Source organism: Fusarium venenatum (genome assembly GCF_020744135.1).
Source record: "Fusarium venenatum strain MPI-CAGE-CH-0201 chromosome Unknown EDB82scaffold_1, whole genome shotgun sequence".
In the NCBI taxonomy this organism is placed as follows: Eukaryota; Fungi; Ascomycota; class Sordariomycetes; order Hypocreales; family Nectriaceae; genus Fusarium; species Fusarium venenatum.
The window spans coordinates 11,067,481-11,091,387 of NW_027072129.1; the positions used below are offsets into that span (position 1 = coordinate 11,067,481).

At 46.6% G+C, this 23,907-nt stretch overlaps 9 protein-coding genes across 9 annotated transcripts; 5 read left to right on the plus strand and 4 right to left on the minus strand.

Annotated features, from left to right (window-relative positions):
- Position 1: 1 nt before the first annotated feature.
- EDB82DRAFT_116113 (uncharacterized protein) lies at positions 2 to 1,627 on the minus strand. Its single transcript, XM_065606990.1, has 3 exons — positions 1,432 to 1,627; positions 1,357 to 1,375; positions 2 to 1,304 (listed from the first exon to the last, which is right to left on the minus strand). Exons 1-3 carry the CDS (start codon positions 1,476 to 1,478, stop codon positions 213 to 215), a joined length of 1,158 nt encoding a protein of 385 aa, XP_065466019.1. The 5' UTR covers positions 1,479 to 1,627; the 3' UTR covers positions 2 to 212.
- A 400-nt stretch (positions 1,628 to 2,027) lies between these two features.
- Positions 2,028 to 3,034, plus strand: EDB82DRAFT_573165 (RTA1 like protein-domain-containing protein). Its single transcript, XM_025731576.2, has 2 exons — positions 2,028 to 2,234; positions 2,286 to 3,034. Exons 1-2 carry the CDS (start codon positions 2,063 to 2,065, stop codon positions 2,969 to 2,971), a joined length of 858 nt encoding a protein of 285 aa, XP_025587546.1. The 5' UTR covers positions 2,028 to 2,062; the 3' UTR covers positions 2,972 to 3,034.
- Positions 3,035 to 3,558: 524 nt separating this feature from the next.
- On the plus strand, positions 3,559 to 4,248 carry EDB82DRAFT_473076 (uncharacterized protein; the record flags this gene model as incomplete). Its single annotated transcript, XM_025731565.1, has 1 exon — positions 3,559 to 4,248. The coding sequence occupies one exon, from the start codon at positions 3,559 to 3,561 to the stop codon at positions 4,246 to 4,248; it is 690 nt and encodes a 229-aa protein (XP_025587545.1).
- An 807-nt stretch (positions 4,249 to 5,055) lies between these two features.
- Positions 5,056 to 5,864, plus strand: EDB82DRAFT_493515 (uncharacterized protein). The gene is made up of 2 exons (XM_065608430.1): positions 5,056 to 5,565; positions 5,622 to 5,864. The coding sequence occupies exons 1-2, from the start codon at positions 5,111 to 5,113 to the stop codon at positions 5,812 to 5,814; spliced, it is 648 nt and encodes a 215-aa protein (XP_065466020.1). The 5' UTR covers positions 5,056 to 5,110; the 3' UTR covers positions 5,815 to 5,864.
- A 33-nt stretch (positions 5,865 to 5,897) lies between these two features.
- On the minus strand, positions 5,898 to 7,718 carry EDB82DRAFT_493516 (uncharacterized protein). Its single transcript, XM_025731543.2, has 3 exons — positions 7,284 to 7,718; positions 6,821 to 7,232; positions 5,898 to 6,764 (listed from the first exon to the last, which is right to left on the minus strand). Exons 1-3 carry the CDS (start codon positions 7,563 to 7,565, stop codon positions 5,983 to 5,985), a joined length of 1,476 nt encoding a protein of 491 aa, XP_025587543.1. The 5' UTR covers positions 7,566 to 7,718; the 3' UTR covers positions 5,898 to 5,982.
- A 3,441-nt stretch (positions 7,719 to 11,159) lies between these two features.
- Positions 11,160 to 14,821, plus strand: EDB82DRAFT_438639 (uncharacterized protein). Its single transcript, XM_065607779.1, has 6 exons — positions 11,160 to 11,299; positions 11,359 to 12,452; positions 12,680 to 12,780; positions 12,836 to 13,430; positions 13,493 to 13,657; positions 13,709 to 14,821. The coding sequence occupies exons 1-6, from the start codon at positions 11,170 to 11,172 to the stop codon at positions 14,774 to 14,776; spliced, it is 3,153 nt and encodes a 1,050-aa protein (XP_065466021.1). The 5' UTR covers positions 11,160 to 11,169; the 3' UTR covers positions 14,777 to 14,821.
- A 79-nt stretch (positions 14,822 to 14,900) lies between these two features.
- Positions 14,901 to 16,107, plus strand: EDB82DRAFT_493521 (uncharacterized protein). Its single transcript, XM_025731521.2, has 3 exons — positions 14,901 to 15,112; positions 15,179 to 15,271; positions 15,390 to 16,107. The coding sequence occupies exons 2-3, from the start codon at positions 15,239 to 15,241 to the stop codon at positions 15,972 to 15,974; spliced, it is 618 nt and encodes a 205-aa protein (XP_025587541.2). The 5' UTR covers positions 14,901 to 15,112; positions 15,179 to 15,238; the 3' UTR covers positions 15,975 to 16,107.
- On the minus strand, positions 16,108 to 18,462 carry EDB82DRAFT_573170 (uncharacterized protein). The gene is made up of 8 exons (XM_065609931.1): positions 17,910 to 18,462; positions 17,432 to 17,859; positions 17,161 to 17,249; positions 17,065 to 17,107; positions 16,628 to 16,921; positions 16,532 to 16,579; positions 16,343 to 16,482; positions 16,108 to 16,282 (listed from the first exon to the last, which is right to left on the minus strand). Exons 1-8 carry the CDS (start codon positions 18,389 to 18,391, stop codon positions 16,172 to 16,174), a joined length of 1,635 nt encoding a protein of 544 aa, XP_065466022.1. The 5' UTR covers positions 18,392 to 18,462; the 3' UTR covers positions 16,108 to 16,171.
- Positions 18,463 to 19,793: 1,331 nt separating this feature from the next.
- On the minus strand, positions 19,794 to 23,720 carry EDB82DRAFT_573172 (uncharacterized protein; the record flags this gene model as incomplete). The annotated part of the gene is made up of 9 exons (XM_065609932.1): positions 23,335 to 23,720; positions 22,999 to 23,230; positions 22,884 to 22,943; positions 22,368 to 22,679; positions 22,034 to 22,238; positions 21,311 to 21,973; positions 20,846 to 21,259; positions 20,312 to 20,755; positions 19,794 to 20,218 (listed from the first exon to the last, which is right to left on the minus strand). Exons 1-9 carry the CDS (start codon positions 23,472 to 23,474, stop codon positions 19,794 to 19,796), a joined length of 2,895 nt encoding a protein of 964 aa, XP_065466023.1. The 5' UTR covers positions 23,475 to 23,720.
- Between the last annotated feature and the right edge of the window lie 187 nt (positions 23,721 to 23,907).

The window sequence follows — 23,907 nt, forward strand, 5'->3', positions numbered from 1 at the left end:
ACTTAAGCAAATACGAGCCCGAAGGATTCAATTCACGGTATTTCGGGGTCATTTGGACCAACCTTCAATGGGTCTGAACTGACATCTTGATGAATGACCAATGAGAAGCCTGATAATCCGAGCACGCCAATCATAAAGCTTCATCATCCACAGCCAAGAGTTTCAATGCCATGTTCAAAGCTACTCAATACTGAAGTAATTGATCGAGTCTATTAACATATCTCTACTAACATCCTCCGGGGATACTCCAACCAAAAGTGCCATTTCGGTGGAAGATAGTCCACGATCAGATTCATGAGATACGTCCCCGTGTCTCCAACCTGCCATAATTCTCGTGCGTGATGCAGAAGCAAGGCATAGTAACTCAACAGGATCAGAGCTTCGGGTTTTCTTGCCGATAGTAGGATAGTGAAATCTGGCGATGCCAGCATTGTCCATTGGAAGATCATGCGAGACCGAGTCCTTTCCACTTGGGAAGTCATTGCATCGAAGCCGAGTTGGAGGTAATCAATGGCGACCCGACAAACTTGTTTTTCTTCCTTTGTAAGCGAGGGGGAGTCCGTTATCAGTTTGACGATCGGTAGGCATTCTGTGCCTCTTGGCTTTTTCGCTGATTCATTTTTGCTCCAAGACAAAATGGGTTCAAGCTCGGAACTAGCAAGTAAAGGCCAGGCAGAGACGACAACATTGTATATACCGCGATTCAGGTCCACGCACTGTATATAGTGAGCCAGAAATCCATCCAGTCCATCTGGACCACGATAAGCCAAAGCATCAGCTAGCAAATGATGGCCAAGCGTTACAGAGAACAAAAGGATTGCGACACAATTCGAAGAATCGACTTCCCTTCTCGTCTCATTGAACAAAGAAATAGCTTTCGTCTGCAGACTAACAGCTTGGTCAAGGTAATGCGATGTACGATCTGTGTGTATCGCTGCTAAATGACGAGCAGAAAACGCGAGCAATTGATGCAAAAGGTACGGTGCCTTGACACTCTCTTTGATACATACGTCAAAGTTAGACTGATAATCGTCGACGTTATCTCCTAGACTGAACAGATCCTTGTTTGTGACGAGATGCACAAAGAGTGTCATGTGCTCCATGTTAACTGCTTTGTCGAAGGGAGTACCATGGTTGTTTGGTGGGGTCGCTGATGTTGTGCTTGTGGCCGGATGGCTTTGAGATGGGAAAAGACTTTCTCGGGAGGATAGATCCGAAGCTGATGATGTTGCTTCTTCTGATGTGAAGCTGCAGTCTCGACTTGTCATGGTACACAGGAGGCAGGCTGGCCGACCTTCGTCACACTAAGAGACACGCGTGTTAGTAATGTCACAACACGACATCTTCCCCACGTACCTTGACATGACGTCTCTTGCTAAAAATTCTTGATTAGTACAACATACTTTGCTGTGTTTCGATGTGTTGACTCACCATTGGAGACATCCTTTCTTGGACTTTTTATGACTCCTTCGAAGCATGCTATATATCGACCAAGAATTAAATGGTAGATTTCTCAAGCCATACAGTCTTTGGATTCTCTATTGGATTTCATCTGCTGGTTTTCTCGTATATTGAGTAAAATTGTTGGGAATCGGGAGATTCGAGATTCGAGACATCAACATTGCTGAAGGATCCTAGGATGTCAGCAAGTATCAACACTAATCTCTAAACTGAAGTGATCAGCAACTAGCCCCGTCAGCCTGAAAACTGACTAGCATATTTGAGGTAAGGTCAGCTTGGATGCCCCTGTAGTCTGCTTAGCTAACACGCGTGTTCAGCTTCAAGATCCACCCATTGGTCTTATCACTAGAAGCATTGCTAACCTGGAGTTGTCCCTGTTTCAACAATTTCGCATACACAACACGCGTGTCAGCAGAGTCGACCTGTATGTAAGAATAGTATAAGAAGTAGATCTTGAAGGATAAATATTAATGGACTTCCAAACACTTCGTTCATCAAGTTTTTCTCTAATTGAGGCCATTTCAACTCTTTTGGTTCCAGTCTTTCGACTTACGTCTTGTGTGTCTTGGCACATCTTCGTCACGGATATCCCGCTACTACGATGGCAGTACTCAAACCATTCAAAGGTGATTACTACCTCTGGGAGTATCTACCAAGCCTCACAGGCGCCATATCATTCACAATCGCATTTCTTCTCATTACTTCAGCTCAAGGATGGTGCATGTTCAAAGGGAAGCATTGGTTTTGCATACCGTTTTTCATCGGCGGTGTTTGTAAGTTCCCTAGCATGCCATTTGTTTCCCACTGTCTTAACCTATAAATAGGCGAAGTACTTGGATATCTCTTTCGAGCCCTCGCCTGGAACGCCACCAATTCCCTTGCAATATACATCATGCAATCACTCTTCCTCCTACTTCCACCTGTCTTCTTCGCCGCGACATTATACATGGTCTACTCTCGCATCGTCAGGGCTGTAGGCGGAGAAAATTGCTCTCTTATCTCAGTCCGGAAAACAACCCGTCTTTTTGTCATTGGAGATTTCATCACTTTCAATATCCAAGGCAATGGAGGTGGATTACTAGCCAATGAGAAACTCGCCAACGCCGGCAAGATCATCGTCATCATTGGTCTGATCGCACAGATTATCCTCTTCCTCGCATTCGCAGTCTGCTGTGTGGTATTCCACAGACGATTTCGAGTCCATTTGAGACAGTCTCATACTCCTGTCGAGATTCGCTGGGAAGCATACATCAACATGCTCTACGTCACTTCAGCTCTTATTCTTGTCCGGAATATCTTTAGAGTCGTCGAGTTCGTCATGGATAAGGAAGGCTATCTTCAACAAAAAGAGTGGCCGACTTTTCTCTTTGACTCTGTCTTGATGTTTCTGGTGATGGTTGCTTTTTATATATGGTATCCTGGAGACATCACATCACGGCTGAGGGACTCTACCATTGAGCTTGTACCGAAACGAAAGATTAACATGAGAGAAGCTGGTGGTTCAGATTGATCGGAGACATGACTAGACAATTGTTGGATCTGACATGGATATTGTCTTCTATTTTTGGCAGAGATGATTGAACTCTATTTATATTCTTTTCTTTCTCTCACCTTGCTAATATGCTTAAGACTTGTAATTATACGATGCACCTACCTTACATATTATAAATCATAAACTCAATTGGTGGTCACAACAAACTTCCTCAACAAAATACCTTTGTACACCATAGAGAGCTTCCAATACAGCAACGACTAAACTCTAACGTAGTTCTAGCTGATTCTATGGGTTGTGATCAAAGTGTAATGAATCTTCCAGCGTGCAGCTTTGTCACGAGAGGCAGGGCTCATAAAGCAACCTTATTCTACAATGAGTTCAAAACGCGTCCATTGAGTTTCATGCAACTTCTTCCTTTTTCACTCCTCAATCCAACAAAAAAAGCTCTTCAACGTCCTTCGCAACCATCGCTCAACCGATCAGAAACTACTCCGAAGAAGACTCATCCCAAGCCAAATCGAAAGGTAATAACAATCACGGTCAATCGACGTATGTCCTGTTGCGCACATTAACAACTCCCTTGGTAGGCCTTGTACGACACAATGTCGGCTCAATCTGGTAGCGCAGCTAGTGCAGCTAAGACAAACAACAACGAAATCCGCACCGGAGAGGAAACAAATGGGTGTCGTGAAGAGGAAACCCGTGGAGAGATGACAAACGAGGAGAAGGAGGAGGAGAGATATAAACAACTACAATTGGATCTGCAACGGCGATTGAAACAGAAGGTGGCCGAATTCAAGGCAAAGCCTAAAGACATGGACAAGAAGGCCAAATCTGAACGAGATGTCAAAAGACGACTCGAAGCTAAGCAGATGTGGATGGCTCAGACCAAAACCTATCTATTGTCTGTGGACGAGATGAGGAATCAACTGCAACAAGAATGCGGAATGGCCTTCATCAACGCTATGAACTACAGCCTTGAACCAATGGCCAGAGAACGATTCGAAGATGGAGAGATGACTCAATCCGGAAGCACAGCTACGACGGCTGAGAAGAACAACATCGACAGCTGCACCAGAAAAGAAACAGGCATACATCATGGAAAGAAAAATCGTGCAAAGGTGTCGGAGGAGATGAGAAAGAGTGTGGTGGAAATGCTGGAGCGGAAAGATTGGAAACGGGTATTGGACAAACTTGATGATATGTGTAAGAAGGAAAGCTATGGAGGAATGACAGCAATTAGCCCAGTTCGAAGTTGGAAGCAACGCCTCAGCCTGAATCAGAAAGAATGATGGTAGAAGAGGATGAGGATGCTGCGGGCGGGTGAGCAAGCTTCAGCACCAGACTAGCTCCAGGATAACACAGGACTCATGCTGGGAGATTCGGTCAATTGCCATTTAATGTTACAAGATTGTTCTAAAAAGATTGATCAAAAGGGACTGTCTCTCTACTGATGTTGACCAATCAAGAACGAGATATCTGCCACTATCACTTACTTGGTGGTTCTACGCGAACTGACGTTTCCCCTTCCATCAGAAGAATCGAGTTACAAAAGGTAGGGCTTAAGAAGAAACCTTATTCTCGCACAAAACATAAGCAATACCCTGCTCAGCAGCCCGCTTCTTCTTTTCCCTTCAGCATTCATTAGCCCAACCATCAAACGTCTCGAATCAGCCTTCTGAGGCTAAATGTGACAACGTCCCCTACGCGCCCAACCTCTCAGTCTAACGAAAGCCTCATACTCGAAAGCCACCACAAAAAATGCATTATTTCAGGGGTATCTCAAGCCACAATTGCTTCTTTCAGTGTCAAAAACTGTCACTAGAGTGATTTAGTGGAAAGCGCCCTTCTTTATTGTTCAGCTGGTGGCGCTACCCCTGGCATATTCTGCGGTCTAGAACATGCGGGACTGTCAGGGAGACGTTGATATGTCACAGCGGCTGAACAACTCGTGATTGATATTTCAAGGGGTCGACGAATGGAAAGACTTGTATAGCGAAAGATGAATTGTTTGAGCCTGTTCAGCTGAAAGCCACTGGATTCATTGTTGTGTTATAAGAAGCCATGTTCTGCATTCACTCAAACTCATTGCCAAGCACTTTACATACCTCCATCTGCCTAGTACGAACCATCACTATACTGATTAAATCCAACATGGCTCGATCAATTATCTTGGCTCTTCTTCTCTCCTCAACCGTCCTTGCATCCAATCCCCTCTTCGGCGCCTACCCCACTGATCAATGCGACACATGTTTCGACCAAACCTATGAGAGCTGCCCAGGCGACTACCAAACACGTTCTTACGCAACATGCATGTGCGCAGGCGATGGTAGCGCTAATTTTGTCTCCTGCGTATCATCTTGCGACCCAAGCCTAAATGAACCCGCCATTGCAAGCGCTGCATACTATAGGTACTGTCTCTTGTTCTTCAAGCAGCTGTGTGATGGTGCACAGCAGTTTGTGGATGATGAGACTTATGCAGAACAGTGCTCCAAGGAGGCTATCGAAGCTGGGGGTATTGGAGAGAAGGAAAATGGTGGCGGCTCTGGAGATGATGATGACTCTGAGAAGGAGAGTGACTCTAATGGTGACGATGATTCTGATGACAGGTAAGTCATTGATCTTGGATTGAACAGTGGAAGTGCTTGGTCTAACACGATAGTAGTACTGCCATCGTGGTGCCAACAAAGACAAACGAGTCAACCAGCGAAAAGACCAACGAGACAGATGCAGCGACCACGACAGGCGACGCCAGCAAGACATCCGAGACAGCTCAGACAACATCCGGTGCAAAGGCAACAGCTATTCCAGCGATGGCTCTCTTTGCTGGTCTCGGACTGCAGTTGATCAATGTCTAAGTCACAGCATTTGTACTAATTCTTGAGTTATTGGAGTACAAACGGGTGGCATTTCTTGACTGCGATGTATGAGAAGTCGGGTGTTTAGAACAAATTCATTAAAACTTTATATATACTGAACTATTGAAGGTGCTTTGCCATTTACTCCGACGCTAAGAATTCCAAGGACTATCGTGTGTGGTCTCCAGGCATCTCGTAAACGACTGAAGGGTTATCCAACTCGGCGGGTTGACCGTGGCCGTTCAACTCCGACGGTGACGTTGCGTCACCCACCCTGTAAGTGTCCTTCTCATACATTGGAGGAGGCGACGTGATAGGAGTACCGGCTGCTTCAGGGACAGTGTTCTCCTCCTTTTGGGGAACAGCAGTATGCTTGTTGCGACGCTTCATAAAGAACCAGACCAGAGCACCGACAGCAATCACACCAGCAGCGACTCCAACACCGAGACCAGCCTTGGCACCCGTGGTCAGACCTGTAGACTCGGTAGCGGTATCATCCTCCTTTGCTGCGTCGTCCTTGTTGCCCGATTCAGTCTCGTTCTTGGGGACCGTCTGCGGCAGCACCGTGAAGTCTTCCCATTCATTGGTGATGTTCTTGTGTGCCTGGATAATTGTTCCATTGGACCAGTAGTAGATCCACGTCATGCCTCTGCTTTGTTGGTATGTTACTGCCAGACCAGCACTGGGGTCATCTGAAAGAGGCCAGATGCTCTCGGATCGGTTGGGCGCCATCTGCCAGTTGTTTTGTATAGCGATGGCTTCGCGGAGTACGTTGTCTTCGCCGAGGTAGAAGAGACTTCGGGTCTTTGATCGATCGGTGGCCATGCCAATTGCTTCAATTGAGGCGTTCCATCCTGGAAGAGAAAAATCGGCGGTCTCGGAACTCATGCGGATCTTGGTCGGGACCGTGGCGTTTGTGTAATTGCTTGCTAGCTCTTGTGGGAAAGCAGCTGAGACGGGTCAGTAATTGTTTAGCAGGTAGAACGTGGAACGTGAAGATGCATACCTAGTTTCCACTTTCCAGTACTGTGCAAGCGACTTGTCTCGATGTTGTCTGAGCCCTTGGGGAAAGCGACCGTCATGTTCTTCGAGTTCTTCTCATCATACCAGACAGTGCCGATAGCGATCCCCTCTGCGGTATCCTGCGACACGATGCCTCCATCAATCCAATTGGTGTTGTCGGTATACGACATCATCATAATTTGCTTGTCGGCGTTGTGGTAGAACACGCGATATCCGTCATCTTCGCCACCTCCGAGCAGGTCAACAGCAAGACCCGATTCGGCGTGGACAGAGTCCACCTCGGCAGTCAACGAGATGGTGTACTCGCCGACCTTATTCAGCTTTCCCGTATCCATATCACACTCGTAGTATCCGTTGACGATAACACTGTCCTCTGCCTGCCAGAAAATAGATGCCTATGATCCAAGTCAGTGACTTCTTCCGTTTGTAGAAACGTCCCCGCGTACAATAATCTTTTGCGTATCCCACCAGCCGACTGCCGCCAGCGCAGTACCATTTCGTGGTTTATTTTCGGTATCGAGAACATTCGGCTTGTCGAGAGGGAAAATAGGTGTATCTTCGCTATTGCAGTTGCTGTAGTAGATCTTGCCAGTAGAAACATCCTGAATTCCGACTTGGGTGGTTCGGTCGGTAGCGTAGGCGTAGAGAGCGGAGCTATGACAGGGCTGAGTCCAGGCTGCTAGCAGCAGCCATGGCAGCGTGAGCCAGTGTCTTTGATGTGGAGACATTTTGAACGGTAGAGGATCGAGTCGGGCGGGACGATAGGAAAAAGTCGAGGTCTGGAGAAACAAAGGATTTAATACAGAATCCTACAACGGCTTTGACCGTCCTACGCTCGGTCCCGCATGGTCTGTTCTTCATTGTTTTTGCTAGAAGGATTGTATACCCTGCAAAGATGATACCTACTAGCCCAACTAATGAACCCTTGATATTGCCGCTTACTCCTAATCTTGTTATATCCACAAAGTGCGCTGGGGCGGTGGATATGTTTCTCAATTTTCACCCATTCAGAACTGTTATATTTTCTCATCTAACTGTCAGTAGAAAGGTACGCGAAATGAATGCTCAGTAAGCAATTGGACAGCCCTATGCCTTGTAGTCGGCAGCCAATCTGCAGCCAAGCATTCGGGCAATACAACGGTACTTGGAGATCCATGCCAAGTCTGTTACCGTCTAATGCATGTCAGATGTAACTATCGATCAGCTTCCAATGCCATTCGCCCACCAATGTGATTGAAGGAGTGCTGTGCAACGCCACTGTACACCGAGTTGCTAGCTTCCGTGCCAGTGTGCCTGGCTCGAGTTTTACTTGCTTTATCGATAGGATGACGACCTAAGCATACATACAAGGGTTGGTTGTCGACAGTCGGCAAAATTTGCCCGTTATGCCTATCAAATCGTGCTCCTTGCCGCATGAGTATGTCACCAGCCAGGATCAAGTGGTGGGACCACAATGTGGACGGAGTAAGCCTTGAAGATCCAATCGGCAGATTGAGCAACAGTGAGAGTCCCATGAATAATAAGATTCACTATTGGAACAGATCCTGGATTGTCTTGTCATATAACTAACATTCGTCGAAGAAGCTCTACTTTCTCGATACCCGAACTCAGGCGAGAAATAGTTATCATCGGTCGCGTCGTCGGCGACATTCGGGCAATGAGGATGCACTATGGCGGCGGAAGCCATCTCCACCACGGCGCTTACGCCCTACCATTACCCTAGAGAGACGTCGCCAATAAAACCAGACGGGGGATGGGATATTCCCGGTGGCCGGGACATTAATCTTTGCTGATAGCTTGTTTGAACTGGACTAAATAGTGTTTTTAATACTTATCTGTCTCCTTGTCGGTCATCTCGACCGCTTGAGAAGGCCGAAGACATTGTTGTCTAGTTCCAAGGACACACGGGAAGTCCAAATGGTGTTTGGCGAGTGAAACAGGACGATTTATAAATATAACGACTACAGCTTTCTAGATAACAGGGAGAACAGGCAATCGAAAGGCGGTTGACACATCGCGAATTGAATATGATATCAATACTGAGACACTCAATCTGGTTCAGGCGAGTCTTGTATAATATGTTTAGGAACGCTGGTTAGTTTGTGCATTAGCGCGGGCTTCTAGACGGAGGGTCTGGTATGTTCATGATCACAGTCAAGATCGATGGCCCCCTGGGCCCCGGGTTTCACTTAAGCCTGGGCTTGATTGCCCGGATCTTCTTCGGCAGGGCTGCGCAAGCCGCAGTTGGCGTTCTTTCTAACTTCGCTACTGGGATAGTTGTTCCCTAATCAGGTTATCGAAAACATTGTCACAAGGAACTTGGAACAAGAACGCGTCTTTGCCCGCCGTGCTGGGAGCGTTGTAGCAGTGTCCAGGTCTGCCCTCCACCGAAGGGCCCGACGTAAGTGAGCGTGATAAATCGAAATGCATGATACTGCCCATCCAGAGAAAGCCCAAATCACCATCCCAAGCTCGGCATACTGAGAACCTGAGGCGATCGTGAAATATAGGAATACGGGTCTATTGTTTCGATGTTTTTGTAGTTTGTTGTCGGGATGTCTTCGCCCACTGTGTCTTATCCAATCAAGCCAGACAATATTCACTGGTATGAATGATCGGTGAATTATCCGTCTCATCCTCTCAATGACGATGACGGTATGAGGCGTGGCCAAACATTTTCTTTCTGGCTCGTGTTTGGTGTCAACCTCTCAGGAGCCTCAAAGACAACTGATAATCTTTCCGATTTTGGGGAGTCCAGTACCTGCTGTGGGGAGGTCGGTGACTTTAGGGAGACCCTTCGTCTCGATATCCGTGTCCTGGCTGCCAATTTCAGGGTCTTGGTACTCCCCGTGCGACGTCGATGGGTGGAAGAACCCGACACGGGGCGTGACAGCAACTCGGGAATGGAAGAGGATGCTCCCTTATTATTTAACGTAATTGTTTATTCCTGGTACTGGGGACCAAGTTCTTCAGCCTCATTATATCTGGCCATGGCATCCGCATTGGAATGTATATTCCTTTTCCATGACATGGAAGGCTATGCTGGAGTCTTGGCAGAGGTTCCATGTTATCTCCATCCCAGCACAAATGCGATTACGACGATCTAGGTGCTGAGTGTTGCCGTCATCATGAGTGGTGCGGCTACGATGAGAGCTAGTAAAACTGTGGCCATCGCACTCTTGGTAAATGAACTGACTGCCATTGCGCTTGAATACGTGGGATGGGTTTTGAAATGTGTGGGGTGGAATTTTGAATGTTTGAATGGTAGAAGTGTTGGAGGAATGCCATAAGTTTCGGGCCGGACTCTCCCCCCGAATCACCATGATTAGAATAGACTTACACAGGAGGACGAAGTTTTGGGATTTCATATTGATTACCCGTACATTTCTATAGTCTCGTCCGGCGAAGAGCAGCGGCTGCTTGAGCCCATACGTAGCCTGAAGATGCTTGCCAAGTGCTTCCAGTGCTTTATCTGCCATGTGTTCCAGGATAGTGCTGATTGACTTTCCACAGCCGATGTCTGCTAGAATGACTCGGAATGGCCTTGTTGTTGACTGTCAAATGCGATCGAGATCATTGAGACTCAAATAGCTTCATTAGAGTCGCTTCTGACCTAAGCACATAGGCTTCTGATCATTTGTGATAAAGGCACAATTGAACACACCTGGACTAAGAATAGGCCTCTTCCCCGAGATTTCGAATAAAGTTCTTATGACCACTAAAAGTAATATTTGTAATAGTAATAAGACGGGGCTTAGTTGCCAGCTCGCTCTAACCATCATCTCGCTTTGACCTCGCCCCAAAGTCGCGACCATACCATGTTAACCGCCAGCACAGAGTCAGACCAAGATCTGATGTAAGTCCAGGTGGCAGTGATGTCCATTTTAATCCTCGCGCCTTGTAGACTAAAAATCGAAGACCCAAATAAGCATCAGATCGGCCAATGTTTAATGTCAGCCAGTCCCATTATCATGGCTAACGTGCTTACCTACGCTTACTGTCAGATTTGTCGCCGCATCTGACTTGAATAGGATGACAATTTCGAACAAATCAGCAGCAATAATGACTGGATTTCTGTCTTATTTCTCACTTCTTTCCGTTTTTAGGTGAGGACATTAGCTTATTCCCGTCCTTATTCGACGTTATCCGCTGTTTTCTTGGTGTTCTTTTCTACCGTCACGCCTGCCCATTTTGCACATTCGTTTCACGTTTCACTTGATCCTGGTTTACTTTTCTATGCCTGAAGAAAATACTCAAGTCATAGTAGCCTGTATACTTTACTGCCTTTGATCTATTATATCCTTTCCACGAAGAGAAGATCACCGTGTACATATGGACAATTTACGGAACTTCGACTCTGACCTTTTCAGTCTCGTCCGCTCGTACGAAGGTACACGGTTCGTCGAGAACCTGGCCATAGAGCGACTTGTAAAGAATGCCGATCACTTCGAGATCAGTAAAAGTAATATACCCACAACTGCTTCAGACCGACGACAGTAACTAACCGTCAACGATGTACAGACACAAAATTCGACCCATGGAGCAACCCAACGCCAGCTCTGATCTTCATCCTCGACGGCCAAGTCAACGTTACCATTTCCGATAGTATACCCACGATACCCAACCACTCATCTTTACAATCAGAATGTCAAGCTGTTTCCAAGTCCCTCAAAAGAGGCGCCTGTCTCAACTCCACCTCCCAAATCCTCGATATGCTCTCGAAACAGGACATCAGTGCACAGATCAACCCGAGATTTGGAGAAGCACGAGTTCTTTACGAAGCAGCGACGGACTTGAAGCTTGGGAGAATACATCTGCGACAGTCGCGAACCATTCCCGAAGATCTGCGATCTCCCATGGTCCAAGCATTACTACAGAAGCTATTCCTTGTCACTTTCCCCGTCACTGAAACCCATTTCGGCTTGTCGAGTCAGGTGTTACAATGCGAGATGAAGATGACCTCCCTAACCAGTGATTCAACCCTCCAAAATCCGTTCGGCGACACACCCTCACTTTTTAATTACGACGACATTCCTGAATCTCCTTATAGCCCGCTGAATGATGGCTTCGCAGCCATATACGATGCAAAGACAACACGACGTCGTGCACCGTCGAATTTATCTGCATCGTCTACTTCAAGACCACAATCGATGTTGGGAGCCGATCTATATAAAGAAGCAGGGCTTCCTCTTCCTAAGAGCCGCAGCAATCCGAACCTAAAATTGACGATCAATACTGAAAAGCATCTAAGCACTTCTAGTGACGATGGCACTCTCGGTGTATTTAAATCGCAGTCCATCCTTTCCAAGACAGAACGAAAGCGCCAAAGTATCCCACAATTTAAGGAACGAACACCTGATACCAGACGGATAAGGGCGCATGCTGCACAAAGGGTTATCAGTATGCTCATGCATCCCAAAGGTCTCAATGTTCGGAGTAGTGATGCGATAGATCCGGCGATCATGGACGAGATTGAAGCCAACATTGAGATACTTTCTTTTGGCCAAGGAGAATATGTCGCGCATCATGGAGAGCGATATCCTGGTGTTTGTCTGGTGATAGACGGTGCTTTGGAGGCATGCAATGGAGAGAAGAAAAGTGAAAATTTTGCAAAGGTAACTGGGTTTCTCGATTTTCAATGAGGTATGCTAATGAGGGGTAGGTACCGATGTTAAAGATTAACCCAGGAGACATAATCGGACACAGCAGCTTGGTCCAAAATAATAAGTCCCAATTTGACTTCAGAGTCATAACAAAGTCAACAATTGGCCTATTGCCAAGAACCTTCCTCCGACGGCTAACCGACCTATGCCCCCAAATGCTGGTGGTGCTAGCCGCCAAGATGCATGATCTTCTGCCCCCTCTGATCTCACTAATAGACTTTGCACTCGACTGGTTGACCATCAAAGCTGGAGGAGAAATTTACAAAAAGGGAGACGTCAGGTAAGTACTTCCCACTTGTTTGGAGCATTCAGTCACTGTGATTGACACCCATTAGTGATTGCATCTCTCTCGTTGTTAAAGGACGTATTCGTATTAGTGAAGAGAGCACAACTGCTGGAGAGACTCACATCAAGGAGTACGGACCAGGGAATGCTTTTGGCGTCCTTGAGTTCCACACAAGCTGTCCAAGGCCATCCGCAGCTTACGCAATCCGAAAATCCGAGATAGCACAGTTGCAAAAGTCAGCTTACCAGAAACTCATCAACTATGCACCCGATCTAGGAACCAAATTATGGAGCAGTGTCGCTCAAACACAGCGCACTGGCCAGACTCAACCAAGTACGATGGCATCAGACCCTAATCGCCTTCGGACTATCGCTGTATTCCCACTCTCTGCTGAAGTCCCAGCTGCAAAGTGCGCAACACTTCTATCTTCCGCTTTAGTGACGCTCGGTATTTATGAAAAGGAAAGCGTGTCGTTTGTGGAGTCTCATAGTGTGATCAGCGCCATAGGAGATTCTGTCTTCACTGATGCTGGAAATAAGTATCTGGAAGATTACATCGCCCATGTAGAGCAAAATTCCAATTTGTCAATACTTGTTGGAGAGACTTCGGTTGACTCAACATGGAACGACATTTGTATTTCGACAGTGAGTAGTACCGCACTTAGCCGACTTGCCTTGAGATGATTGCTTACTATGTTCTTCATTAGGCCGATATGATTATTCTCATGGCCATGGACGATGCGGATCCAAGAATCACAAGGGTTGAACTGAAGCTGGAAAGACATGGGACACTGGCCCAGAAGGTTCTTGTTCTTGTGGATGATGGAGAAGATGAGTTTTGCCCTCAGGCTATCACAAGACCGTACATACAAGTAAGTCGCTGTTCTACTCAAAATTGTAGAAAGCACGTTGACAAAGTATAGGAGCGGCCGTGGCTTTCAGCTCCCACCTCCCATATTGAAAGAGTCCGTCTCGCCAATGTTGACTCGTCTCGTGATTTCGAGCGTCTGGCACGTCGCATAACTGGACGCTCAATCGCGGTCGTATTCGGCGGTGGTGGCGCTCGCGGATTCGCCCATCTGGGTACTCTACAAGCTCTCGAAGAAGAAGGCATACCCTTTGACATTGTAGGCGGGACGTCTATGGGCGCTTTCATCGGTGCTCTATACGCAAGCCACATGTCTATTGATCGCACAGTAGAAGCTGCCAGGAACTTCAGCAAGGTGTCGCGTTGGTATAGATATCTCTTGGATTTCACAATGCCCGTTTTGGCATGGACATCTGGTACTATGTTTACCAGCCACGTATCTTCGGCCATGGACCAAGACCTAGATTCCAGTGATCTAAGGTTGGCGTTTTATTGTAATGCGACAAACATGAGTCAAGGTGGTCGAGGTCAAACAATGTATCCTCAAGCACATTCTCTTTGGCAGATGGTTCGAGCCTCTATGAGTATTCCGCCCATCTTTCCTCCATTCGCTGTGGAAGGAGAAGGCGATATCCTGGTCGACGGGTGCTTTTCGGCCAACGTTCCTGTCTTCCCGGCTCTTTCGCTGGGTGCGGAGATTGTTCTGGCTTTTGATGTCTCCAACACAGCTGGCGCGCCGCCACCACAAACACTAGGCCAATCAGTGTCAGGATGGTGGAATTTTGCGCAAATGATCTTCCCTTGCACGAGTTCACGGAAGCCACACAGAAACTCGCCTCATGGGGCGGTAGGGTCTGATGGGGACGTCTGGGGTTCGCTGCAGCTGCTCGAACTTATAACGTTTTCCACCAACACGAATGAGATCAAGGCCATACAAAACACGCCAGAGTGTTTGTATATGCTTCATGATTTGGACAAGACTGGGACATTTGATATGGAAAAGTTTGACGATATACGTGAGATGGGATATGAAGGTGCGAAGAATTGGTTGCGGGATCTCAAGACATCTGGCAAACTGGATCATCTCGCTTTACCGAGAGGTATCAAAAATGAAGGAGGGTAGCATTGACTGCCGGTCGATATTAACTTAATATAATAGAGTCTTGACATAACCTGGAGCTTGGTCCACAGCTTATCTCGGCATTAAACTTTCCCCACACGGCAGAGACAAATGAGACTAATTATAGAACTGTCAAAGCGAAGGTTTAGAGACTTTGATTGGTCTAGAAAGTCGAGTTCTCCCTTTTCCCAGCCCATTATGGGGCATCGAGTGACCAATTGCTGTGCCTCACTATGCTTTTTTCATTCCAAGGCCCGAGCGGAAAATCAACAGCCTCACTTTTTATCTTCAGCATTTCCCTCCCTTGGGGAGTCAACAAATGTCCCCTGAGATAATCTCGTATGCTGTCTCCCTTCCAATGCCTCATAACCAGCCCTTGATGCTTGCTAGAGCTGACCTAAAAAGGGTTGGAACACTATCGATTCAACCTCACAAAAGTCTACTGCGGGGAAGCGAAGGATTCCCATGCCAACTTTGATTCATTGGCCACAAACAAAGGTGAGAAGAGCTCGAGCCAAGAAGCTATGCCATGCTGTGGACGGATACACACGTGGCTAGGTTTCAAATCCCATGCCGTGCCATGCATGACAAAGCCATGACTAACCTCTTATATAAGATACATAATTCCCCCAACACCCAAATGAAAAAGAAAGCGATGCGCTCAAAGCATCAAGTTCTCGTCACAGCACCCATCCCAAGCCACGTGCCCCCAGAAGCTGTCCTGGCACATATCCAAACCTTTACGCCTCTTCTAAAGCACAATGCAGTATTCACAAGCTTCTCCGAGATTCCGCCCGACACGGCGCGCGTCCACAGCGAGCCTTTCTTCGGCCCGCCCAATAGTAGCGTTAGAAGCTTCCTCTGCTTTCAACGGCTAGAGCTTGTTGCGGGTCTCACGCAGGATGAGTACTGGCCCATCACATTTCTCAAAGTTCATAACGGGATTCGAGCGCGCGTTGACGCGAGAGCTAGCGTTACGGTATGGATAGAGTGTCTTGTTAGACAAGCCCCAGATCCTGGAACGCCGAGTAGTAATGGGACACTGGTAGAAGAGTGGGAGTTATTTGAGGAGGTTGTTGTTGAGTCGCATGGGTTACTTATGCCATTTGTTTCAAGATATACTGAGTTGGCGCATCAGGGAATTTGTCAGAGGATTATGGACGATATCATTGAGATGCGACTAACTGGGAAGGCGGATTAGGGAGTGAAAGAAATATTAATACGGTATTTGTAGTTTATTTAATGAGATGTGTCGCATGGTCGACGACGTTATGTTCACTTTGGCTATGGTAAATCGAACATGAATGGCAAGATCAAAGGTTGGACTTTTGGAAATCGTTAATGAAAGCTTTCTTGCTGTCTGGTTTATCTTCTCAATTCTAAACATCCCTTGTTATTTCAATATCCTAGATAAGTTATAACAGCAACAGGAACAATCGCATCATCCCGATATACAACCGCCTCGGGAAAATTGACCATTCCACCCTCACTCGCCAAAACGGCCGGGACCTTGAATGAACACTTAGTAACCTTGTATCTCAGAATCTAAAGGATCATGTTGCTTCTTACACTGTCGTAGCCTCTGCAGGGGGCAGTTCGGTTCAGGTTCCCATGCCGAAGATACTGAACACGTCCGGGGACGTATCTACACAAGAACATGGCTTTCAGATGACACGATGTTCTGTGGCTTTCTGAAAACATATCTGCTTCTGTCTCTCATTAGATTGTACAGTGATGGATAAGGCGAGAGAGGCTTACTGTAAGATGAGGATGTCGTATATATTCCCCTTCCAAAAAACCCATGAGCTCACCTACCAGTCAGCAAAACCTGCAAGAACAAACGTAATAACTTACCTGAACGGCTGACTTTAAACGAATTGTTGGTGATTCCATAAATACCATATGCATCGTTCCGACAGACCAACAGACGTCCTTGTCCCTCTGTCTCGCTTCCCCAGCCAATATGGCAATAGCGTCTTGTGCCATGAAAGCCATATCGCCAGGAGCCATGACGTCTATTTCTGTACGCGTTGAAACGTTGAACGCGACGGCTGGCTTCAAGTTTCTCGTCGGCGACGTGGGATATGTTTTCTATACGTGGTGGTGGACCTTGGGAGGGTTCCCATTTGCGGACAAAGCGATCCCTAACTATTATCTTCTTAGCTAGGTTTGGGTTTGGAGTGGTAGTGAATTACTGTATTTGTACATTGGGTGTGATGATCTGAGACGGTAGAATTGCTTCGAAATATTAGATTAGGACAAAACAGTTTAATTTGGATGGAATCACTTACCGGTGGCCTTGTCGATTGCCTGGGCATTCTCATATAATACAGACTGTCAAAGTAAAGATATGAAGATATATTAATTTGGGGAAAGGTTGATCATACGATGTTTCCGTTGGATGTTGGTTTACTGTTGAAGCAAAAGAGCCGTGGGAGAATATATTGTTGACTATAGTTATCGGAGAAGAATAGGCCTTTACTTATAGTAATCAAACGGTTATGAAACAGAGACAAAAAAGAGGCTCTTTGCCATAAGGTGTCTGAATAAGTGACATTTGTTGGCAGGTGAGCAGTCAGTACGACCTTGACATTTGCATCACGGGCACACAAACACGTGATTTTATCACTACAAAGAATCACCACGCCATCAACATACCCGCGCCTGCCAAGAGACCAAGAGTCACTCCAAGAACACTGACAATACCTCCCCTTCCAACACTTGAAGCAGCGTTCTCATCTTTATCATCATCACTCCCGCCCTTATCCGCGCTTCCCGTGGCTGTCTCAACATGAATCAAAGTCACAGCAGGTACCCAAGTCGCACGTGCAAAGTTTTCCATGCCTTCATCGCCCCAGTGGCCAAAGTTCGTCCTTGTCGTGACAAGATCTTGAGTCATGGGCACTATAGACCTCAAGCCGTTGCCATTCGTCAGGGTTACACCGTCCAGGCTTGTAACCGTAACGAGGAAGTCATTGTCGGTAACATAGACCCTACAGAGCTCTGGATCTGGTTCATTGATCTTGGTTCGCGTTAGTGGGCCGAGCGTGGATTTGCAGAACCCGTGAATATCGCCTGCGTAGCCGCTGTGTATGCCAGTCAGTTTTTGCTGCAGAGTGGTTGACATTGAACGTACCGTGGACAGCAAAGCGCAAGAGTCTCAGACTTGTCAAGAATATTCCTCCAAAAATCGGTAGGATGAAGCGGCAACGGTTGGGAGTAAGATTTAATCCTCTCCGTCACCTCCGTCGCCGAGTTGGTCAGGGCGCCTGAAACGTCTATTTCGCCACTCTTGGATCCATGTTTCAACGTCGCGGCAGTCTCCCATCCATCAGGGCAAGCAGATCCTGGTGAGAAATAGTGATAAACTCCTTGGCCGACACTCGTTGTTTGCGCGGCAACCGCGTCACGTTCTTTTCCGCTGGGATAGCAATCGCCAAAGGGTTTGGCTTTGCAGGAAGAGGACAGCATATAATCCAGGTAAGGAGACGTCGCGTTTGCGAATAGTATGTGGTCGGTGTTGCTGGTTCCTGTACATGATGAGGGCGCTGTATAGGTTGTTGTTAGAGGACCCAAGTTGTTGGCGCTGATGCCGAAGAATTCCGTCGCTGTAGGCATTTTGATGGATATCAGGTGGTGTCGCAAATAATCTAGTAAGACTACAATGAATCCTTCGTTGAGGTGCAGACCTTGTTCTTATACAGACAACGGCTAAAGTGTTCTATTCAGCCCTGTAAATCGGTTAGATAGAGTCGATAAGAGGCACAGCACACATCTCGCCAAGGTCATCAAGATGGTGTGATCAGCGCTCTTGGCGCCTATTTGCTTTAAGCATATAGCCAAGTGTGACAGAAATCTCTGAGGGTGACAGTAAGTAACGAGCTAGCTAAGGGGTTGAAGATGACTTAAAGTGACTAAGTTATTTAGTTCTTCAAGCAAGCTGTACTCCAAAATTTATTAGCTGAATAACAGGGATTTGATAGTCTTGCAAAAGATCCTGGATGTAACCGTGATACAGTCCTGCAGGGGGTTGCACATCCATTTCTGCGGTTGAGTAATTGTACGTACTTGGCAGCAGTATTATACAAGAGATTAATTTAATGCCAATAGGAAAATATAGACATACGATATTGGGCCACACTGCGAGAATACCAGAGGATATTAACCGCTTTTTCACCTCCACTAGAGTATGAATCTTCACCAAGGTTCGGAGGTTTCTTCATAGGGACAAGTCTACTTGGGCTCCAAGGCCTAGAACAGTTAGGCCGTCCGACCAAAGTCGCATGTTTGAATCCTTCCGCTACCTCTGAATTATCAACTTATGCAACCCATGTTTTGAGGCAATACAAAGACCAACGAAATGTCTATATATTGGCCAGGCAAGTGATGGAAATGGTCTAAAATTGTGTACCTGTCTCTAGGTTGATCTCGCAATTGCTATAGTACGCACTTTCTTCATTGGACCGAACCGCACGCTGAAACCAACATAATATGAACCATTTCTTGTCATCGCTGAGGCCATAGCCCTGGAGTGTGGGCATTTGTTCCATCTCCCCCGCAACTCCCGAGATCCTCGCATCTTTGGTGTCTGTTGCGTGTGGTTGTGAGTTCCCTGTTTTTGGTTTGTATAGATCTAACTCTCTGGTCATGTCGAGCGATCCATGTTCGGTGTGTAGTAGTCTTCCAGTCTTGCTGTCAAAACACGCATGAGTTGCACGCATCTCAGAGTTCCACAACGGGGACAATACTGGAGCGATCACGGCCTAGATAGATAGATGAGATGCTAGAGAGGTCTTAGGGTAGAAGATAACTTGACCGCTTGAGGTAGAAGAGATGATATTTGAGAGGCTCATCCTTGCATTTGCTAGTAGAGTACAAGAAAATAAATAAATAATTAAGAGATGATATCAGTATTTCATTTTATGAAGTTTGGATTACAATTTTGGTTTGTTTATTTTCATGCCTTAAAAGCGTAATGATGACTGACGACGACAACGAGTGATCGATATCTCTATTGTTTCTAATGTCGTAATCTCAAGTCTTCCAATCTACTTTGAATCCTTTTAGTCTTATCGTTATTCGCCCCTAAAACTATCATACGTCCGCTACATGCTTGCAGATAGCATTTCTCAGCTAGGTCTAGCTTATGCATACGTCGGTAGACATCACCCAGGGTTTCTAGAGTTTTTAGCGCAGGCAAGTACGTTTTGAAAGAGGTTGACCCCACAGTCCTCTCATCTCCTTCCAACGCTCGCTTACACATTGTTTCTGCTTCATCAAGACGACCTTGCTGCATGTAGATAAGCCCAAGATTGTAGAGTGTGTTAACCATTGATTGATGGTAGGGTCCGAATGCCTTCTCTTTCCCTTGTAATGCTCGCTGACACATGATTTCTGCTTCATTGAGGCGACCTTGTCGAATGTAGAGACCTCCAAGCTGGTTAACTGTACTGAGCGTTGATGTATCCTAGGGTCCTAATATCTTCCCTTTCCCTCTCAATACTCGATTAAAGGTTCTTTCTGCCTCATCAAGCCGACCTTGGTCGACATAGATATTACCCAGACCTTCTATTGCTGTAACGGTATATATATGCTCTGGCCCTAGTGTCTCGTCGAATCCTTGCAATGCCTGCTTATGCATCGTTTCTGCTTGTTGAAATCGACCTTGTTTCAGATAGAGAAGTCCTAGATTGTGAACTGTTCCTAGCGTCCATTTATGGTTGGGACCCAATGTCTTTTCATACTCTTGCAGCAATCGCTTGTATATCACCTCCCCCCCCTTTAGTCGATCTTGGTGGCGGAAGAGAGACCCAAATTCCGAATAAATCCATGTGTCAAGATGGGGCATTCCTGTGCCTTCCGTCGTCCTCTCAAAAACTCGGTCAGCGTGTCGCAATAGTCGTCGTTCTGTAAGCCAATATTCCTTATCACTTTCGGTTGGTACGAGCGATGCCACACATGTAGCGGCTATCCGCACCATGTCTGTATCAGTGTTTTTATGCAACGCATGAACCATCCATGCATGCACGCATTCATGCACGCTATAACCCGGTGATCCCGCTTGAGACTCACCAATAATTGTATTCGCCTCCACTAGTCCGTGGTCACACAATAGGCGCATGCTTTCCACAAATGCCAGCTTGTCTGTAAGCACTTCCAACCATGGTGGTGCCGATTCCCCCGCACCACACAGTAGGTCATACCACAAGTCATCATGGTCGAAGTAAGCCCAAAGCTTGAGCAGCATAGCAGAAGACTTGTTCCGTTTCTCTACATTCTCATATGATATGTTCCATGTTGAGTACATAGCACGATCTTCGTATGATAAGAGCTGGGGACTAGATTCTTGAAGTCTGCCCCATGATTCGTTGTAGAGTTCAAGGTACTCGGTAAATGATATAGTAACTTGATCTAAGTAAGCACCAGCAGTGGCAAGGGCAAGTGGAAGACCATCGAGCTTCTCAGCAAGGCGGATAGCTGTGGGATCTATGAAACGTCAGTATGACGATATATAATCTGATTATTGATGTACATTACCTTTCTCGAGTCGTTTGCGTCTGGATGTAGACTCGAGAATCTTGAGACCATCCCCGATGCATTGGAGTTTCTTCAGTCGTATACTCTCGCCGAGCTTTACTGTGGATGATCGCGTCGTGATGATGATCGCACCATGATGAGTTTCAGGGAAGAATGGACGAAGATCGTAATCTTTTGAGACGATGTTATTATCATCCTGAGAGTTCCTGCTGCCGATATTATTGCCTAAAGAAGGGTGGTCATAGTTGTCGAAGATGATAAGCCACTCATTGTTGCCACGCTCGCTCAGCCATCGTCCGACAGCTTTGGTTACCTCTTCCATATCGTTGTTGACAACGGCACGTTCAACATAGGGCAGAGGGGAACGCTCGCGGAGGATTCGGTTCGCTGCTCTCATGAAGCTCTGTTTCAGCGTTTCCTTATCGGTTGCGTTCATCCAGAATACCGCGGAGAATGATTTGTGATTTTGCTTTGCAAAGGCAACTGCAAGTTGTGTTTTGCCCATACCCCCGAGGGCATGGATGGCAACGATACGACGATCTTGGGAGTTTGTCAAGATCTTCTGCAATTGTGCAAGTTCCTCATTTCTTGCAACAAAATGATTGACATCATTGACCTCTGATAGACTGAACTCGAGAGAAAAATTCTTTTCATTAACTCGAGCTATTGTATCCGTCCACAAATTAGCTGCGTAGCTCAAACCGATTCATGAGAGTCACCCACCATTCTCTGCCCGGCGCTCTGCTTCCCATCGTGCTCGAATCACGGCCTCAGCATCCTTCATCATGATTTGCAAATTCTCCAGGATGGTATTATAGCCAACATCCTCTCTTGACTTGAACTTCACCATGTTTTTGTGGTTTGCATGAACGGCAATTGGCTCCGCATCCGCCTGCCCCGGGACAACCGCTAATGCCCTTGGCACGACCTTGACTGGGTTAGCAATCCAATTCTGAGATAGAAGGAATAAATATACTGTTATTAATAGCAACGACAAAGGCGAGAAACCTCAGGCTTCGATTGAGAGTTGAGAGATATATAGAGAATGTATACGAACCAGGATCTTTTTGCCCAAAGCTATCGGTGTCTCGTATTCTTCATAAGCAAATTTGGTCACAAATTCACCGCTTATCGGGCCGTACTGGCCTAGTTGTTGCAAGAGCCACTCAGAATCCCTCTCAAGATGTTTGAGGAGGCGATCATCGGCTTGTACGAAAACAGAGGCGGCATTGATGAGGATACGTCCCAGTTGCACACCATTCCCACCCTGGTGAGGGGTACCCATGAAAACAATGCCATAAGTCGAAAGCTTGATAGACCGCTGATCAAGCAGAGCACCTTTACGCGCTGCATCCGAATGGATAAGGGCCTGATAACATGAATTAGCCATGTACCTCGTATATGAGAAGGAAGATTAGCCGCCTAAGCTTTAGGGTACGGAACTAAATAGCCTAAACCAATAGTCCAAGTTGAATAACATGACCTAATAATTGCGTCTTTTATGATTCCAGTCGCCGATGTTTCCAATACTCCAAGGCCTGCTCGCATGGATGTGGGCTTATTTAGAACTTACACTCTTGACAACAATTCCGCCGAGGCTATGTGCGATAAATATGATCGGCCGTTCTGACGACTAAGTAATGCACGTCAGTAGGTATATCTTCGCACTATGTTAACAGGCCTCTCACGTCAGTCACCTTGCGTCTCCTGTTTAAATCGGACACCAGCGTCCGCGCATGATCATATAGAAACGAGTAAGACGTATTAGAAGAACTAGTGTGTGTATTTGCGTCGTATCCCCACGAGAGTATACGTGCTTCGGGGATATCGAAACGCAGCAGATCGCGAAGCCAGTGAATTCCGTTTTCAGCAGTCCAGGTCTTCTCGCGATGCCCGTTAAGACCGTGAATCACAACGATACTACAAGGAAGAGGATAATTAGAAATCTCATAATGAACGCATAGTCGGGATCGGAGGGGTCGCGGGGGGCAGCAAAACGTCGGGTATCTTAGCATATCACTGACTCTATGACGGGGTTGCTTCCTTCTGATACCACTTCTAGGCCTTGTGGATGAGTGGTTGGACCAGACGTTGTCGATGGGGATCCTTGGTTGACGGATCCTCCTTGAGCGGTGCGTGACGAGAACTTCTTCCAAAACCCCATTTTGAGGGTCCAGTGTGGATGAAAGACGAATTAGCCTCTTAAGTTAGGTCTTAGGGTACAAAAGTAAGTCGTCTAAGAAGCGCGTAGCCTAGGTATTATAAACTGACCTAATGTTTTCGTCTCATGCTCTTAGCTGCCAGTGTTTCTAATTCAAGGATGCAAGTTAGGGATAGTAGGCTTGGTTGTTTATCAAGTGATATGCGGAGGATGAAGTTCTGTAGGTATAGAAATGGAGTTATGCTGGGGGGTCACTACTTACCCATCCCAGTCTGCCTATCTGTCTGCCTTTTAGGCAGACGTTGCTTTCTAGGATGCCAATGCACGTAAGCGCCAAATCCTCCGTGTTCCAATCAGATGCCCTCAACACGAGTTTCCTTTTCAGCTCGTCAGCCCCATTATTGGATATTCGATCGAGGTCGATATTCCAACGAAT